The following is a 14,799-nucleotide window of genomic DNA, read 5'->3' as shown; positions in this document are numbered from 1 at the left end:
TGCTGGTTGAAAGCGAACGGCGGGAAGAGCGCTGAGGTGAGCGGATAGCCTGAACAGGGCGGGCGGCTGAGTAGCTGATGCTTACCGTGTAAATGTAGCTTTACCGACGAACCGCACAATAAATTTCATATCCCTGTCTGAAGAAACGGGTGGCGGAGCGCATCGTACATGGCTGGTAGATGAGTTTCTGAGTGTGACCAGTGAGGGTGTGTAAATATCCCGTATTGCTTCCCCCCGTGTTCGTCCCCCGGTCTAACGGTTCGTCAGTCCGCTGGTCTATTTCCTCCCCTCCACCCCATCTTACGTTCGTTCATTCGCCCTCTCCTCCCACTCAGGCGACATTTCCCGTATTTTCAAACCCAAAGCGTGACAGGTTAGGTGGCAAGGTGAGTTTAATTAATCTATTAAACTCACTGAAGATGAATACATAAACTAAAAGCTGGATTGTAGACATTTTTTATAAGCATATTTGTGAGCCTGCCTCTTTGTTATTAAATTCAATATAATTTCAGATTTTTCTATAACTTTTCTTCTGGTTAACTTAGAAAGTGAGCTATTATTGTTACAGGTTAGTTTTCTAAACTACAAAAAAGCAACTGTTAGGGATGCTTAAATATGAAAAATTGGACTGATATTGATATCCGATAGTAACACCGGTATTATGCCAGATTTACCAATATTTCATTTTATAATTTTTTTTATCCGATTACTCGATTAATCGTAAGAATAATCGATAGATTACTCGATTACTAAAATATTCGTTTACAACAGCCCTAGTATTAGTAAAACCTCGGAGGTAAGTTCATTAATTAACAGAAGATATCCAAAGAAAAATTACTTTATTAAGCTGACTCTTTTATTTCTATAAACAGACATGTCACAATAGCCATTGGCAGGCTTCATCATACCCCTATACGAAGATAAAGAACCCAATTACACTGGATCCACTGTCTCTATTAGTTTTCAAACTAAACACAGGTATGTATTCACAAAGGAAACAGAAAATGTAGCACTTATCTAGTCAGAAATGTTTTATTCTCCTTTAATTTAATTCCTCACTGCAGCTCTAGGCTTGGTACCGCTACAGATTTCTCTTTTCCTCTGAGAACTCCAACCGCGTGGAAAACGGTCACTCCTTAAATTTGTTTGGGCTTTTTTTTTTTTTTTTTTTTTCTACAATTAGATCTGTAATGTGAGGCTAATCTCCTGGTCGGCAAAAAGTCTCACTGCGTTCAAGTTCAGTGAGTTGAGAGCTTTGGTACAAACACAAGTTAGGTGAAAATACAGTCGAGACCAGGTGTTTACATCCATGGAGTAAAAAACTAAAAAGACAACAAACTGTCCAGGTTTTTTTCTTCCTCATTGACAGTGCATCAGACTATTTCTATTAGTAAAGCCAAATGATGATGATAATGATGTAAAATGGAGGCAAAATTGTGGATGTATTTTAAATTAATGCTGAAAGCAGCTTTCTTATGTAATGACATCAAAAAAATTTAAAGAAATAAATCTAATGTACCGGGAAAATAACTGCAGATCTCCAAAAGTCTGGCTCAATGTTAACTACAGTTTCCACAGGTCAGCTGTTATCAGAATGGGAATGTCCAGCTATGCTATTTAGAAAGAAGACTGTGACCCAGAGATGGACCTGTCCCGTGTGAAATATGTGAACCAACCTCAGGAGAAAAGCGAAAGTCGTGAAGATGCCAGCTGAACTCGTGCCAACATGTACATAGGAACAAAGACCTTGAAGTTTTTGCCATAATGACTGCAGCCTTGTAAAAACCTTGCTCTACGATTCGCTTTGTACAGATGGTCTGGACTCCCGACTATTGAGAAACGATTGCTTCCTGGAGGCGTTGACTCTGTTGAAGTATTTCACCCAATCGCTAACGCTTAGCTATGATGCATGCAGTGCACCACTTAGCTTACCAGAAACTGCCTGCGCTGTAAACAACCATCCTTCACTGAAAAGAAAGAAGTGCCGAGCTGAACGAGGCAACTGTTAATTGAATATTTGTGGCCAACGCGGACTAAACTGCATCGTTAGCTTCCTCCGCTGCTATTGCTAAAACTACAGGCAGATTGCGATTCTTAAACAGATCAGAAAACATTCACAACTTCTTCTGTTCAATGATTGGCCCGGGTGAGTTTCTACTGGAGGAATCAACTTCAATGGGAGAAAGAGTAGACGGAGCAGAAAGGGGAGATGAGAATCTAGCGAAATAGCGAATGAAGAAGGAAAAATTCTCTGGAAGCGTTAGTATTTCAGCTGCTAAAATTAGACATCAAATGTGGTCATTGAGGGAATGATTTGCAGAATGAGATTGAACGAATTTTCAATCGTTCTATTGAAAATTTCATCAAGGCAGTCCTTTAAGACTGCAATATTGTGTGCATTTATACATCTTTTAGAATTTAACATATTGTCTAATTTTAGGTAAACCTAACTCGCTGAAGACAGAAAAGGTTTAGTCTGATTAATCTCATACAATAAGGAGGAAAAAAAAGTTGAGTAGTTTTTTTTTATTTTGTATGTAAATATCTGGTTGCAACTGTATTATGACTAAAAAGCAGAGCTGTCCTCCATCACTGGGCCTTCTCTTTCTCAATTTCCTCCCTCCATTTGGCTTTCTTCTCCAAGTTGTAAGCAGTCAGGGACTCATTTCTGCCGGCAGCCTGCAAACAAAACAGGATGGAATCTGGATAAGACCGTTTTTATAACCGTGAACAATTTAAAGTCCAGGCCGGAAGTTTTTACGCGGCCATTTTTTTTATGCATTACAATATTCTGGGCTTTTATGGTTAAATTAGGGGGGTGGAACAAATGCTACAAAAACAACTTCAATGATATTTTAAAACAAGAATTCAAGGCAAAAGCTTTAATGTGGATTTTTTTCAAATTCAGGTAGGACTGAAATTATAAATGCTATGATAAAAACAGAAATCTTGATATATATTTATTCCTACAAGTGGCCTTTTGAAGGTCCAGACTTTTATCCCAACAAGAATTTTTGTTAAGAGTTAAAAATTACTGCATAAACTACACAAACCTATCCAAGCAAATCTGACTAAAGTGAGCTTTTTGGTGAAGAGAGACTGGCAAAATTCAAAGTCTCTGCGCATAGGACCCTTGTAAAAACCTCAAAACTAGAAACTATAGTTGCAGCTAAATGTGGTTTTACAAAGTGCTGAGTCAGGGGGGAAAACAGATGCCACACTTTTCAGGCTTTTACTTGCAAAATAAATAGTTAAACCGTGCACCATGTTCTTTCCAATTATTCACTCTGCTATGCTGACCTACAAGAAAACTCAAATGAGACGCTCCAAGGTCTTTCAGTTGCTAAATAGAAATGTGTGTTACTTGCGCAAAGCACAAAGGTATGTGTTTGAGAGTCTCAGTGTGATTTTCCATTTGATGTGAAATCTACCAGATGTTTTACACTTGTGCATCCAGTTCTTGTTTTACAAAAATAAATGAATAAATCACTGAAGTTCTATGTTGCATACTCATCCCTACCGGAAAGAAATGAACAATTTACTTGCATATTTATAATCCCAACATTCAACTCCATTCAGGTTTATAACATGCTTTACAACTGCGGCTTTCCAGTCGTAAAAAAATAAAACACCATGGCTCTATTTTGGGATGTTCAGGGAAAACAAAGACACCCGACGAGTTCACCGTTAGCCTATTCATGATGACTCGGCAGAATCGACCAGCACAGACATGAACAAATTCCTGTTCTTCCGCATCACTGCAATCCTAGAACTCACAGCTACCGGATCAGGGCCACATGTGCGTGCGATGAATTTCTGCTTTGTCACTCACCTTTTTGCCCATAATCACCATCACCACACAGGCTCCTAATGTCAACACCATCATCATATAGGCGGCTTTCACTCTGATTTTGTTCCTCGCACTGTCAATTGTCTCATAGCTGTGGAAAATATGAGAACGGACCATATAGTTAGTTCAGAACAGGCGGGAAACAACAAAGAAGACAATAATTGTGCTGATTTCGACACACAAAAGGCTGACGTGTGTTCCTATATGTCACAGCAATTAAGGAAACGATAATTGCTGGGTTTTCAAGCTAATCTTCACACGATATACAAATGTTTATAATCAGGACCATCAGATCTTTCAACACGCTCCTGAGCTGCTCTGCTGCCGCCGTTTGTTTTGGACACAGAGCTTCCGTGTCGACACGTACAGGTGGGCTGAATTTACCTCGTAAGCATGACAAGCAGATCTTTTTCTAATCACAGCAGCAGATCAGATGCGATCTCCGCCCTGATGTCAGGAGCCACGCTAATTACCTCCAGGCACAAACAGACGCCTTGTTTGAACAAAGGACGTCTCAGGGGGACCAGCTACAAGCCGCGCGGCCGCTCATCCACTTAGCCAGCTCTGTTCTTGTGATGTGGAGGCAATCGGATGGCAGTGCGCTAGGGCAGGGGAGGTCTGGCATAAACAGGAAATGGCTACTCACGACAAAGTCTCTGGGATCTGTTCCGCGGACTTGAAGCGGCCTGCCCACACTAGTATCTTCTTGTCCATGTTGGAGGGTTTGTAGCCGGGGGGTTTGAATGAGGGACGCGGTTCTGTTCAGAGGAAAGACGGGCAAAAAGAGGTGGCCATCAGGATCCATTTCCTCGACTCAAATCGGGGATTTGCTCCATCGCCCAGAGATTGTGGTCCCATTTCCTGTGCTCCTCTTGGGACGACAAACAAACAAACCTAACAAGCGTGATGAACAAGATCTACGGGGGAAAAGTCCAGGACACTTTGAAACATTTAAAATGACAACTTGTCGTCTGCTTCGGCACTTTTCGTGACTGGGCAGCTTTTATTTAAACTTTCTCATAAACATTATCTGGCGTGTAACACCTTTCTATAGCGCAGGTCAGATCAACAGATAATAAGTGGATCAAGTTGCACAGCAGGGACGGGTATGTTGAGACCGAGAGCAAAATAAAAGAAAAAGGCAGTTTGCCTGTAATCAAACACCCCACCATGTGCTGGAGCTGCTGAGGAGGATTCTGTCTTGACCTCTGGAAGTTTATTGCACATCCCTCGTACCCTCTGACCTGGACAGAAATTAAACAGATGCTCTGTGTATTTCAACTATTCACACATTTTCCATTTTTGAGATGATTTTCTTGTCTAGATTCGAATCGCAAAATCTTAGGCCAACAAAAAACACAAAATAAGTCTTTCACTAACTTTACATAGAGTAAGTCAACAACAAAGCTACTGATTATTGGTTTTAGGCTAATAATCAGTACAATTGGCAATTGTACTGATACAATTGACGGAAATAGGTTGATAAATATTAAATTAAACACACATAAAGATAGATTATTAGAAAATAATTCAAAATTTTGGCTGAAGCAGAAGAACTGAGATGAGATACAATACATTACAAGAAAACCTAAGCATTCAAGACTGTTTTTCTGACCACAAAAATGACATTCCTTCACTATCCCTCCAGTTTTTAATCATGCATATATTTGACCAACTTAAATTTTTGAGCAATCTCCTCTACTGTTTTCTTCACTTGATCTGTGAAAACTTAAAAAGTCTAACATCTTTCTCAGATAACTGGATGCATCTTCCAACATATCTGTTAAAACGGCTACGTTGCTTTATGCTAGGTAGTGAGTTTTTTTTTTTTTTTTTTTTTTTTCTGGACAACCCAAGTAAAATTAATAAAAACTTCAAAAGATCAATGTTACACTTTAAGCCAAATTTGAAATAAATCAAATGGCTTTTTCGAAAGAAGTGATAACATAAAACCTGTTGATTAGAAAATAAATGAATAGTTAAGCTAAAAGAAAATGAATAAATGCAAATTGCTAAGCCTACAAATAAAAATAAAGTAAAACTAAAATGGATTAAGAACATCAAAATGTGGAAAGTGGACTGCAATCAAATAGAGAAGAATATAAAAACGATTAAATAAAAGGTTTTACTATAATCTAAAAATATCGAAGGTCAAATGCATGTCTAAATGTACATTAGAACAGACTTGATTTTTATAATACTTTTTACTCATGCAACATACAACAACATGACCAGGAAACACTATAACCATACCAGAAGTATGGTTCATGTAAGACGCTTCCTGTTGACTAGAAGCGTCAACATTCATTTTACACCAAGCAAACATACATTTAGCGGGTTATTTTAGCGATGAAATAACCTTCACAAAGAATTACAAAAATGCCAACTACAAACATAGTTTTAGAAAAGCCAATAACAAAAGCCAATAACAACAAGTATGAAGAAGGTCGAGTTTGCTAGTTTGACTCTTGAGATCCATGTTACCAAAAAAAAAAAAAAAAAAAAAAAAGCTAATCATACGAACCTAAAAGGCTGCCCACAGAGAGGCGAGATCTGACAGAATTCATGTCTGTATGGGTTACCGTCAGCCGGTGTGTCCAAAAACTGTGCAGCAAAAAGCGGGTGGACACTTCCCCTTCAGCTACTGAAAGTCAACTAGCTGCATAAAAACAGGCCCTCCACGAAGCTGACGTAAAAGACGCCGCATTATATCAAGATTGTACGTAAACGTGGCCGCCATGTTGTGATAGGCATTTTTGGAATCAGCGAGGACTAAACACAGGTCGCATGGAAAACTGGCCTTAAAAAAGTTCTAGTTCAAGTTGTTGAAATGTATTCTTCAATCTCCCAGCAAGAAAAACACATTTAATGTGGCCTCCGTGTAATTTTTTGAATGTGTTTTTGATTAGTTCAAACAGGTCCGGTTAATTGACACTCCTGTGAGCTCTTTTGTGTCTTGAAAGGTTTTACATAAATAAGGTTTCACATACTTATTGCACAGTTTGTGAACTGTCAATGTAAATGACTTCCCATAATTATGGGTTCATTTTGAGCATAACATTTTACATTGTTTTAAATATGGCTCTTCACATGTCATGCCAACAGCTTAAGCCAAATCTAACAAAATAACTGAAAATGATCTATAAATAGATCGTTCTCCAAGATTCAGTTCCTGTAATGATGGTGACATGCAGGTTGTCCTGTGTGGTTGGCACTGTCATGTGCAAACAGCTCCTGTGCTGTTCCAGACAGCCAATTTGACAGCAGTTCCTCCTGTGAGCTGTACTGAATCAGAACAACAGTGACACAAACCTCTGACAGCTGCAGGTTTCATATAAGACAGATGGCCTGTTATTCGGTAATGTAATGAAAAATATATTTTTATTCTAGATATGTTCTCTGAAGCATGACTTTATTGTGTATTCACAAACAGCAGAAAGCATGGTCTAATGTGAGGAATTAGCAGAACATCACCTGGAAAGTGAATAAATAATAAATAAATAAAATATCATGGTTATTAGTTCTTTTATTTAATTTTTTTAGTAAAACAGAAACCTTAAATAAAATCATGCAGGAAAAACAGTTTGTCTTGGTATATAATTCAGAAGTGAATTAAGGTAATTTGAACTCTTATTTTCACTTGTTCAGTTTATAAAACAATTAATAAAATTTTGTTTCTGATTAGTAAAACCTAATTTATTTTTTGCCTCTTGTATGATGGAGTTGCTGCGGGGGTTCAGACTGAATGCCTGATGAAAACCGGTCCTGAAGAGAGTTAAGTAAGTTTCCGTTCAGGCACCGTCTTGAACAGCCATCTCGTGCTGGTGTTGTGAAGGACCCTGCAGTCCACTATGGCGGCGCCCGATGGGACTTTAAACTGTGAGGACTTTTCCATGTTTCAGGTAATTTAAACTAAATGGATTCACTGTTTTTGCACAAACGCTGCAAAGTGAGAGATCGACCGGAGTCCTTGGTCCTCAGAGGTTGGCATGATCGGTTCTTTGTTTTCTCTGAATTGTGACCCTCCTGATCCTTCAAGGATCCAGACTGGATTACAGAACTGGAAACTAGCAGCATGTGTGCTTGGAGTTAGCATCACAAAGAGTCTCCATCAGCTGATCCGAGTCTACTTGATCAGTGCATTATCAGAATTACTTGAAGAATTACGGAGTTCCTGAAAGGAACCATCAATTATTAGAATTGTGGAAAAACAAATTACTGTTTTTGAATGGCAGACTTTTTACCAAGCAGGGTTTTGCTAAGATTTTCATACCCTAGAACTATTTTTATTGGAGTTTTATTTGATGGGCAGTTGTGCATAATTGTAAAGTTGTAGAAAAATACTTTTTAAAAAAAATAATAATTGTACAAATAAAAAACTGTAAAGTGTGTAATTTGTAATCAATCTCCTTTTAATACCCCAAAATAACTCCAGTGCAATAAATTGCCACCCAATTAGTAAACAGCTGGTGAGTAATTTAATCACAGCGTATATTCAGATTTTCTGCAAACGCCTCCTGAGATCTGCTAGTGAGCACAGCAGATAGCTCATGGAAGATGATGTGGAGAAGTTTAAACCAGGGTCGCAGACAACAATCCTCTTTAGACTTGACTGTCCACTTAGCAGGCTGGACAAGGAGATCATTAGTTATAGAAACACCCAAGAGGCTCATGGTAACTCAGAAGGAGCTTTAGAGATTCACAGCTCCGATGGGATAATCTGCTGACCTGACAACTTTCAGCTTTATGCTTTGTAAATCTGGACAGGAAAGCCAAACAAAACTCCCACTTGCAGTTTTCTAGAGGCTTAAGGAGGCGGTTGTATGACAGAAAAATTTGCCCTACACCCAAAACTCTATGTAGCAGAAAGCTAAACTTTCACATCATCTCACAAACAACAAATGCCCAGTGAAACATCGTGGTGGCGGTATCAGAGAAGACAGAGAAGCCGGTCTGAGTAGATGGAGCTAAATGCAGAACAAGCATCCTACTAGTGGGCGTAGAAATCACTGGAGTCAGATGAAGGTTCACTTTAGCAAGACCTTAACTATACAGCAAGAGGAGCATGCTCATGTTTTGGAATGGCCCAATTAAAGTCCAGATGTAAATAAAGGAATCTTTGACTTAATTTTGAGATTTATGTTGACACCTTCTTTATCATATCTGATTTAACTGGACATCTTTTGCAAAGAACTGGCTAACTTTGTTTGCCTACATGTTTAAAATTGACTTGAGAGACTAAAACAATACTCCAAAAAGACTAACTATTGACTCCTGGTGGCTGATTGTAGATGCACAACATATTTTTATGAATTTGTATTTGTGAAAAACAAGTAAAATAGAATATACAATTTTCTTTCCATTTCATAATTGTGTTCTTCTTTTTGTCCTGTCATGTAAAATCTCAATAAAATGAATTTTTATGTTTGGTTTTAACATGATGCGCGATTGTATAAAGGGGTGGCTATTGTTGCAAGCCCTATTATTGTCCTATTCTTAATTTGAATGCACACTGCACCATGAACCATTATTTTCCTCTATGTTCAGATTTCGGTGAGCAGTTCCATCTACGGGTTGTGTTCATGAATATTCTGGGATAAAACAGATCCTTTAAGCCATAAAAAACTGTCTTTTTTTTTTTTTTTTCAGGAGGGCTTGAAGGTGATGCGCACTATAGACGACCGCATCGTCCACGCCCTGAACACTACTGTGCCCACAGTGTCCTTCTCGGGAAAAGTGGACGCCACACAGACCTGCAAAGAGCTTTATGAGTCGGTGAGTGTCAGAAGAAAACTAAATCTGCAGGTTTCTGCACAGTTGTAACTTGCGTCTCCACGTCTCTCGTCTGCATCTCGCAGTTGATGAAAGCCCATCTGAGTAGAGACAAAGCCATCAAGGCTTGTATAGCTCAGAAATCAGAGGTGGTGGTGCAGCTGCGGGAAGAACGAGAAAAAGACAGCGACAATCTGAAACTGGTCAAACAGCTCCGAAAGGAACAGACCAACGTAAGCAAGAGCAAATTAAAATACATTTGTGGATATTAATATTCTGTAATGGGTAGTATCTGACAACTTCAATGTATTTTTTTTTAAATTAGATATGCTCACACAAATACATAAGCAGTAAATCCCAAGGCAAATTATCTTGTAGAAAAAAACCCCTGATTGTTACTTTTTTGTCTTGTGTTGTCCTGCCTCCAGTTGAAGCTCATGCAGTCAGAGCTGAACGTCGAAGAAGTTGTCAATGACAGAAGTCTGAAGGTACAAACACATCCCTATCATTCCTTTATTCGTTCTTAAAAACAATGTAAAACGTTAACGCTACTTGTGTTGTCCTTTCCTCTCAGGTTTTTGTTGAACGATGCAGAATCCACTACCTGCCTCCGAAGGTGTAGCGAAGATCCCTCTGAGGAAAAAGAGCCTCTTCGCTCCGTGTTTAAACCCAGACTGGAGCTGAGCGCGCGTGTGTGTGTGTGCGCGCGCGCGCCGCTAGCTGAGCACCGACGGCTCAGCGGGCGACTCTCGTCCTCCAGACCAATCAGAGCTCCTCTCCACTTCACCTGTTCTCAGTGTCATTATGGTATAGCAGAATGAATGCTGTAAAAGTCATCTTTGTTCTTCACAAGGGGTTATTGTACAAAAGTTTTTTTTAAAAAAAGACACAATGAACTGTTTTCAAGTGACTTCTGTTGTCCGTGTTTTTATATCATTAGCAAAAACCCGGCGCTTCTGACAGGCGATGAGCTGAGCTGGACCTGTTTTCTCGTCTTGTTCATTAGACCTTTTTATTGTTGGTGATTTAGATCTTTAATTGGTATATTTAGATATTTTATACTGACATTACAGTTATTTCAAAGTGAGCATCACAACAACTTCATATAAAATTAAAAGTTTATTCTGATTTATTACAAAGCTTACCTCTAATATATGGTGCTGCAAAAAAAAGTATTTGCCTCCTTATAGGTTTCTTTTTTCTTTTGTCACACTTTTTTGTCATATCAACCTGGCCCTGTGGGAACTAAACCTAATAAACAGTTGAGGCCCCCTTTGGTAGCAACAATTGCCACAAAGATTCAACAAATAAGGCCAATTAGTCTTTTACATTGTGTTTTTAAGGTCACAGAAAGGCAATTAGATCTAAGCCCTGACTTGGTCTAAGTTTAGCAGAACCTTCATTTTTTAAAGTTTAAAGATGAGCATGCTGTTGTGTTTTGAATCATTGACTTGCTGCATAACTTGCTTCAGTTTCAAACTGCTGGTCAGACACGATCCTTCAGGAATTTCTGGTAGAGAGCAGAATTTCTGATTCCAATCATTTCAAGAGGATGTCTAAACTGTCTTGAGGCACCAAAACAAGCCTTGGAGAGTTATTTTTTGTTGTTGTGAGAGGCTGCAAGATATGCTTGCAGTTTACCTAAACCAGATTCCACCAATTTTTAGGAATAGAATTTAATCTGATAGAATTTTTTTTTTTTTTTTTTTCAAAAAAAAGCTTTGATCAGGACCTTGGACTGCTTTTCAGGATTGGATCAAGATATTCTTACAATATGCCTACATAGTGAACACACTGTGCTTCTTGTTTTTTTGTTTGTTTTTGTCCTTTTTCTTATGTTTCTTAAGTTTAGACTTGAGATATTTTTATAAAACCAAAAGCCTTTTGGGAGGTTTTAGCTATATTTATTATATTTTAGCACATTTTCCAAATATTATTGCACCCAGACTGAAAATCACACTGCACAGTAGCTTTATAAAACAACCACTAATATCATAATGATAGAATTTTGCTGAAAGGCTGCCGGGGTGAATTTGTGTTTTCTCATCAGTTCAAAGGTCTGATGGGCTCCAGAGGATCTCCTTCTTTGTGTTTCTCTACCCTCTTCAGTAAAGTTTTAATCTCTCCCTTTTTCGGAGAGCTTTGGTAGGCATAAATATGGAGGTATTCACTTCCTCCTGCATGAACCTGCAGAAACAGAAAGGCATTTTTTGTTTCACTGGAATTATTAACATAAACACATTTACATCTTGGAACACAGACTATCTGACAGTAAAGTAATATGATGTCAAAGAAAATCTGCAGATATATCACCTTGATGAGAAAGTTTGTTCCTGACTCTGGTTGTGCCCTGTATTCAATGGCCTTAAATATTTCATAGCTCTGTTTGGTCCACTTTGTCTCTGCGTCTCTCTTCACCTGTGAGTCGGTAACATTAAGTAGAGATTGAAATCTGAGCTGCGAAGCTGCGTGTAGACATTATAAAGAATGACTGGACCTCACCATGTCACAGATCTTCTGAGTTTCTTCCGTGGCAGGTGTTATCTCTGTCCATTGTCCAGACATTCCTGCCGTGCTGCTGTTTAATGGTGAAGTCAAATGTCTGCTGCTGTCAACTCAAAATGATTAAGAAGGAAGTTTTCCAGTGTGTCTTTACCGTGTTTACTCTGGGTAAAGACTGGAATAACAGGTCGAGCTATGACTGAAACCTTCTCACCTTTTAGTGGAAGAAACTAATTAAAACTAGGAATTAACCACCAAAATTTAGATAATAAAGGACAGACGTAACATAAAGAAAAGAGTGAAACAAAGTCACTGACAGAGAGAGTCACTGCCCTTTCTTTGCTTGTATTTTATTTTAAACTTTCACTTCCGCCAAGGCAACCGGTCAGACCAGACTACGTTGAAGTTTAACTTTGAAGAAATAAAGGTGACGTGCTGCCCCCTACTGGCGAATCAGGGGGTTTCCCTCCAAAATCACTGGGACGTCTTGTAAAATTGTGTAAATAGCCGAAAAACACTCAACCCATATTAAAAAATGGCTACTTTTGAATTAAATTCGTTTTGATAATCGCTTTTTTCATTATCTATCTATCTATCTATCTATCTATCTATCTATCTATCTATCTATCTATCTATCTATCTATCTATCTATCTATCTATCTATCTATCTATCTATCTATCTATCTATCTATATATCTATATATCCATCCATCCATCCATCCATCCATCCATCCATCCATCCATCCATCCATCCATCCATCCATCCACACACGCATACACACACATACATACATATATGTGTGTGTATGCGTCTTTCTTTTTTTTGTAAAAAATGAAAGATAACCAAAGTTTCTCTGCATACTACACACAGTGAGTAGAATTAACTACAGTCAATCATATTTTTCTTTTATTTTCCTTTTGCTCTTTCAGTGTATGAACTCCTCTTTATGGCCTCACAAAATATGAACAGAAGATTGCTCTTATTGCTTTTTTTAATGCTTTTTAGACGAACAGTCTACGCCATGTCATCTTCTCCTCTTCAGCTCAACCATTTAGCAGTCAAGTCTTTTGAAGTTCTTTTATTTTAATGTTGCACACCATGATAATAAATTCATATTTTCCTGATTCTTCTTTGTAAGCTCTATTTGGGCCATACTATCACATAATAAAGCATAAAGGGGAACACAGCCATTTCTAGTCAATTGAAAATGTCTAATTTCTGGATAAAATATCCATCAGTGTCTTTGACATCAGCGTAAATGCAGCAAATATGTGTAATTAAGCACAAGGTGATGTGAAGCTCATAGTTTTCTTTGGCATCTTGCAGCATCTTTCTTTTTAGATATGTTTATACAACAATGTTTCTAATCAACTGAATCAAAATTCAATTTTGCAAAAAACTGAACTCATAGAAGTAATTTAACAAATGAATTGCCTTTCATTATGCATTTATTGCATTTATTAACATTTAGTTACAGTGACATTTCAGTTCATGTCCAGTGCTGGAGAGTTAAAATCTGAAAGCAGTACTTTTATTGGATTTTGTCAGCATGCACAGGATACAGAAATACAATTGAAACATGTCAATTCCACTGCACTAAAAAGGTACAAGTGGATCATCTTTCTTGTGTTCTTCTACTTTCATCACTTCCACGCGGTCCGACAGGTCTCGGTAGAGCAGCAGGTGGAGGCACTTAGGATCTCCAACATCAACCTGCAATAAACAAGTACAAGATTGAAGGACTTTATTGAATGTATATCAATTTGTGTAACGCTTTTGAACATCAAAGTTTTTCAGGAATCAACACAGCCCACATATTCAATCACATCTGAATATTTCCAGCTTTACTTTGAGAGGACATGTGGAAAACATTCGTTATTTCATTCATTTTCCAACAAATTTAACCATTTGAGGTGGAAATTAGCAGGACACACATTGAACATTGCCAGTCTACCACAGACACACACACCAACAGCTGATCACACTCAACAGAAATTTAGAGTCTTGTAGATTAACCTATAACTCATATTATAGGACTGAGTTACATGGAGAACTAAGATTAGGAATCTAGGTGCTTTTCATTTGTCTCAAAAAGCCAGTGTTAAACAAAATCGAAGTGTCTTACCTTAATGAGAAAGTTTTTTCCTGCCACCACCTGTGTCCGGTATAAAATTGCAGTGAACTGTTTGTATTCCTTCCCTGTTTTTGTCTCCACCTGGTCCTTCACCTATTTATGTATCAGATTAAATTAGATTATAAAGAACAACAGAGGGTAATACTGTAAAACCCGAGCCTGGATCTCACCTGATTACAGAGCTGCTGTATTTTCTCATCTGCTTTTCTTGGCTCTGTGTATTCCCCTATCTTAGACATTCTGGAGATTTCTTCTCGTTTTAACAGACAAATTTAGTGCTGCAGTGGTGTGTCTCAAATGTTAAGTATTTGCTACAGCTCCAACTTATATATACCATAAGTACCAATGAATGGCTGGAAGCATTCATTGGTACTTGAATGCTTGGGTTCAAGATGGGTGGAATGCTCCACCCATCTTTCTTCAGCAAGTTGGGTGGAGTCCTTGTTTGATAGCTCCCATATTAATGTGGTCATAAAGTTGTTACTCGTGAAATTCCTTTATAAAAAAAAGCAACTTCTCAAGTATTTCAAAGAGACAAGA

At 38.2% G+C, this 14,799-nt stretch overlaps 4 protein-coding genes across 5 annotated transcripts; 1 reads left to right on the top strand and 3 right to left on the bottom strand.

Annotated features, from left to right (window-relative positions):
* Positions 1–2,511: 2,511 nt before the first annotated feature.
* fam162a (family with sequence similarity 162 member A) lies at positions 2,512–6,532 on the bottom strand. 2 transcript variants are annotated; one of them, XM_014969945.2, is made up of 5 exons: positions 6,375–6,532; positions 5,020–5,094; positions 4,497–4,608; positions 3,833–3,941; positions 2,512–2,679 (listed from the first exon to the last, which is right to left on the bottom strand). In XM_014969945.2, the coding sequence occupies exons 1-5, from the start codon at positions 6,415–6,417 to the stop codon at positions 2,590–2,592; spliced, it is 429 nt and encodes a 142-aa protein (XP_014825431.2). In that variant the 5' UTR covers positions 6,418–6,532; the 3' UTR covers positions 2,512–2,589. The 2 variants fall into 2 exon arrangements, with proteins under 2 accessions (XP_014825431.2, XP_087857706.1); XM_088001580.1 differs by lacking the exon at positions 5,020–5,094 and having other exon boundaries at positions 6,375–6,518.
* Positions 6,533–7,432: 900 nt separating this feature from the next.
* Positions 7,433–10,532, top strand: mix23 (mitochondrial matrix import factor 23). The gene is made up of 5 exons (XM_014969954.2): positions 7,433–7,752; positions 9,500–9,625; positions 9,709–9,855; positions 10,051–10,110; positions 10,197–10,532. Exons 1-5 carry the CDS (start codon positions 7,702–7,704, stop codon positions 10,242–10,244), a joined length of 432 nt encoding a protein of 143 aa, XP_014825440.1. The 5' UTR covers positions 7,433–7,701; the 3' UTR covers positions 10,245–10,532.
* A 972-nt stretch (positions 10,533–11,504) lies between these two features.
* On the bottom strand, positions 11,505–12,482 carry LOC106905253 (cystatin-A5-like). Its single transcript, XM_088001582.1, has 3 exons — positions 12,125–12,482; positions 11,936–12,040; positions 11,505–11,809 (listed from the first exon to the last, which is right to left on the bottom strand). Exons 1-3 carry the CDS (start codon positions 12,185–12,187, stop codon positions 11,669–11,671), a joined length of 309 nt encoding a protein of 102 aa, XP_087857708.1. The 5' UTR covers positions 12,188–12,482; the 3' UTR covers positions 11,505–11,668.
* A 1,073-nt stretch (positions 12,483–13,555) lies between these two features.
* On the bottom strand, positions 13,556–14,586 carry LOC106905254 (cystatin-A5-like). Its single transcript, XM_014969956.2, has 3 exons — positions 14,430–14,586; positions 14,251–14,352; positions 13,556–13,838 (listed from the first exon to the last, which is right to left on the bottom strand). The coding sequence occupies exons 1-3, from the start codon at positions 14,496–14,498 to the stop codon at positions 13,722–13,724; spliced, it is 288 nt and encodes a 95-aa protein (XP_014825442.2). The 5' UTR covers positions 14,499–14,586; the 3' UTR covers positions 13,556–13,721.
* Positions 14,587–14,799: the final 213 nt, after the last annotated feature.

The sequence above is a fragment of the Poecilia mexicana genome, unplaced genomic scaffold (genome assembly GCF_051168715.1).
Source record: "Poecilia mexicana isolate PSO_F unplaced genomic scaffold, ASM5116871v1 scaffold_20, whole genome shotgun sequence".
NCBI classification, from domain to species: domain Eukaryota; kingdom Metazoa; phylum Chordata; class Actinopteri; order Cyprinodontiformes; family Poeciliidae; genus Poecilia; species Poecilia mexicana.
The sequence above is the reverse complement of the archived record's forward strand: the minus strand, read 5'-3'. Positions and strand labels throughout refer to the sequence as shown.

Bases quoted from the DNA above. Each gene is read 5' to 3' on its own strand.
- fam162a (XM_014969945.2), bottom strand. From the start codon at position 6,417: ATGAATTCTGTCAGATCTCGCCTCTCTGTGGGCAGCCTTTTAG. The intron at 4,609-5,019 runs GTGGGGTGTTTG...TCCTCTGAACAG, and splicing joins CTCAGCAGCTCCAGCACATG to AACCGCGTCCCTCATTCAAA. The intron at 2,680-3,832 runs GTGAGTGACAAA...TTTTGTTTGCAG, and splicing joins TGGTGATTATGGGCAAAAAG to GCTGCCGGCAGAAATGAGTC.
- mix23 (XM_014969954.2), top strand. From the start codon at position 7,702: ATGGCGGCGCCCGATGGGACTTTAAACTGTGAGGACTTTTCCATGTTT. The intron at 9,626-9,708 runs GTGAGTGTCAGA...TGCATCTCGCAG, and splicing joins GCAAAGAGCTTTATGAGTCG to TTGATGAAAGCCCATCTGAG. The intron at 10,111-10,196 runs GTACAAACACAT...CTTTCCTCTCAG, and splicing joins TCAATGACAGAAGTCTGAAG to GTTTTTGTTGAACGATGCAG.
- LOC106905253 (XM_088001582.1), bottom strand. From the start codon at position 12,187: ATGTCTGGACAATGGACAGAGATAACACCTGCCACGGAAGAAACTCAG. The intron at 12,041-12,124 runs GTGAGGTCCAGT...ACCGACTCACAG, and splicing joins CTCAGAAGATCTGTGACATG to GTGAAGAGAGACGCAGAGAC. The intron at 11,810-11,935 runs GTGATATATCTG...CTGTTTCTGCAG, and splicing joins GAACAAACTTTCTCATCAAG to GTTCATGCAGGAGGAAGTGA.
- LOC106905254 (XM_014969956.2), bottom strand. From the start codon at position 14,498: ATGTCTAAGATAGGGGAATACACAGAGCCAAGAAAAGCAGATGAGAAA. The intron at 14,353-14,429 runs GTGAGATCCAGG...ATACATAAATAG, and splicing joins TACAGCAGCTCTGTAATCAG to GTGAAGGACCAGGTGGAGAC. The intron at 13,839-14,250 runs GTAAGACACTTC...TGTTTATTGCAG, and splicing joins GAAAAAACTTTCTCATTAAG to GTTGATGTTGGAGATCCTAA.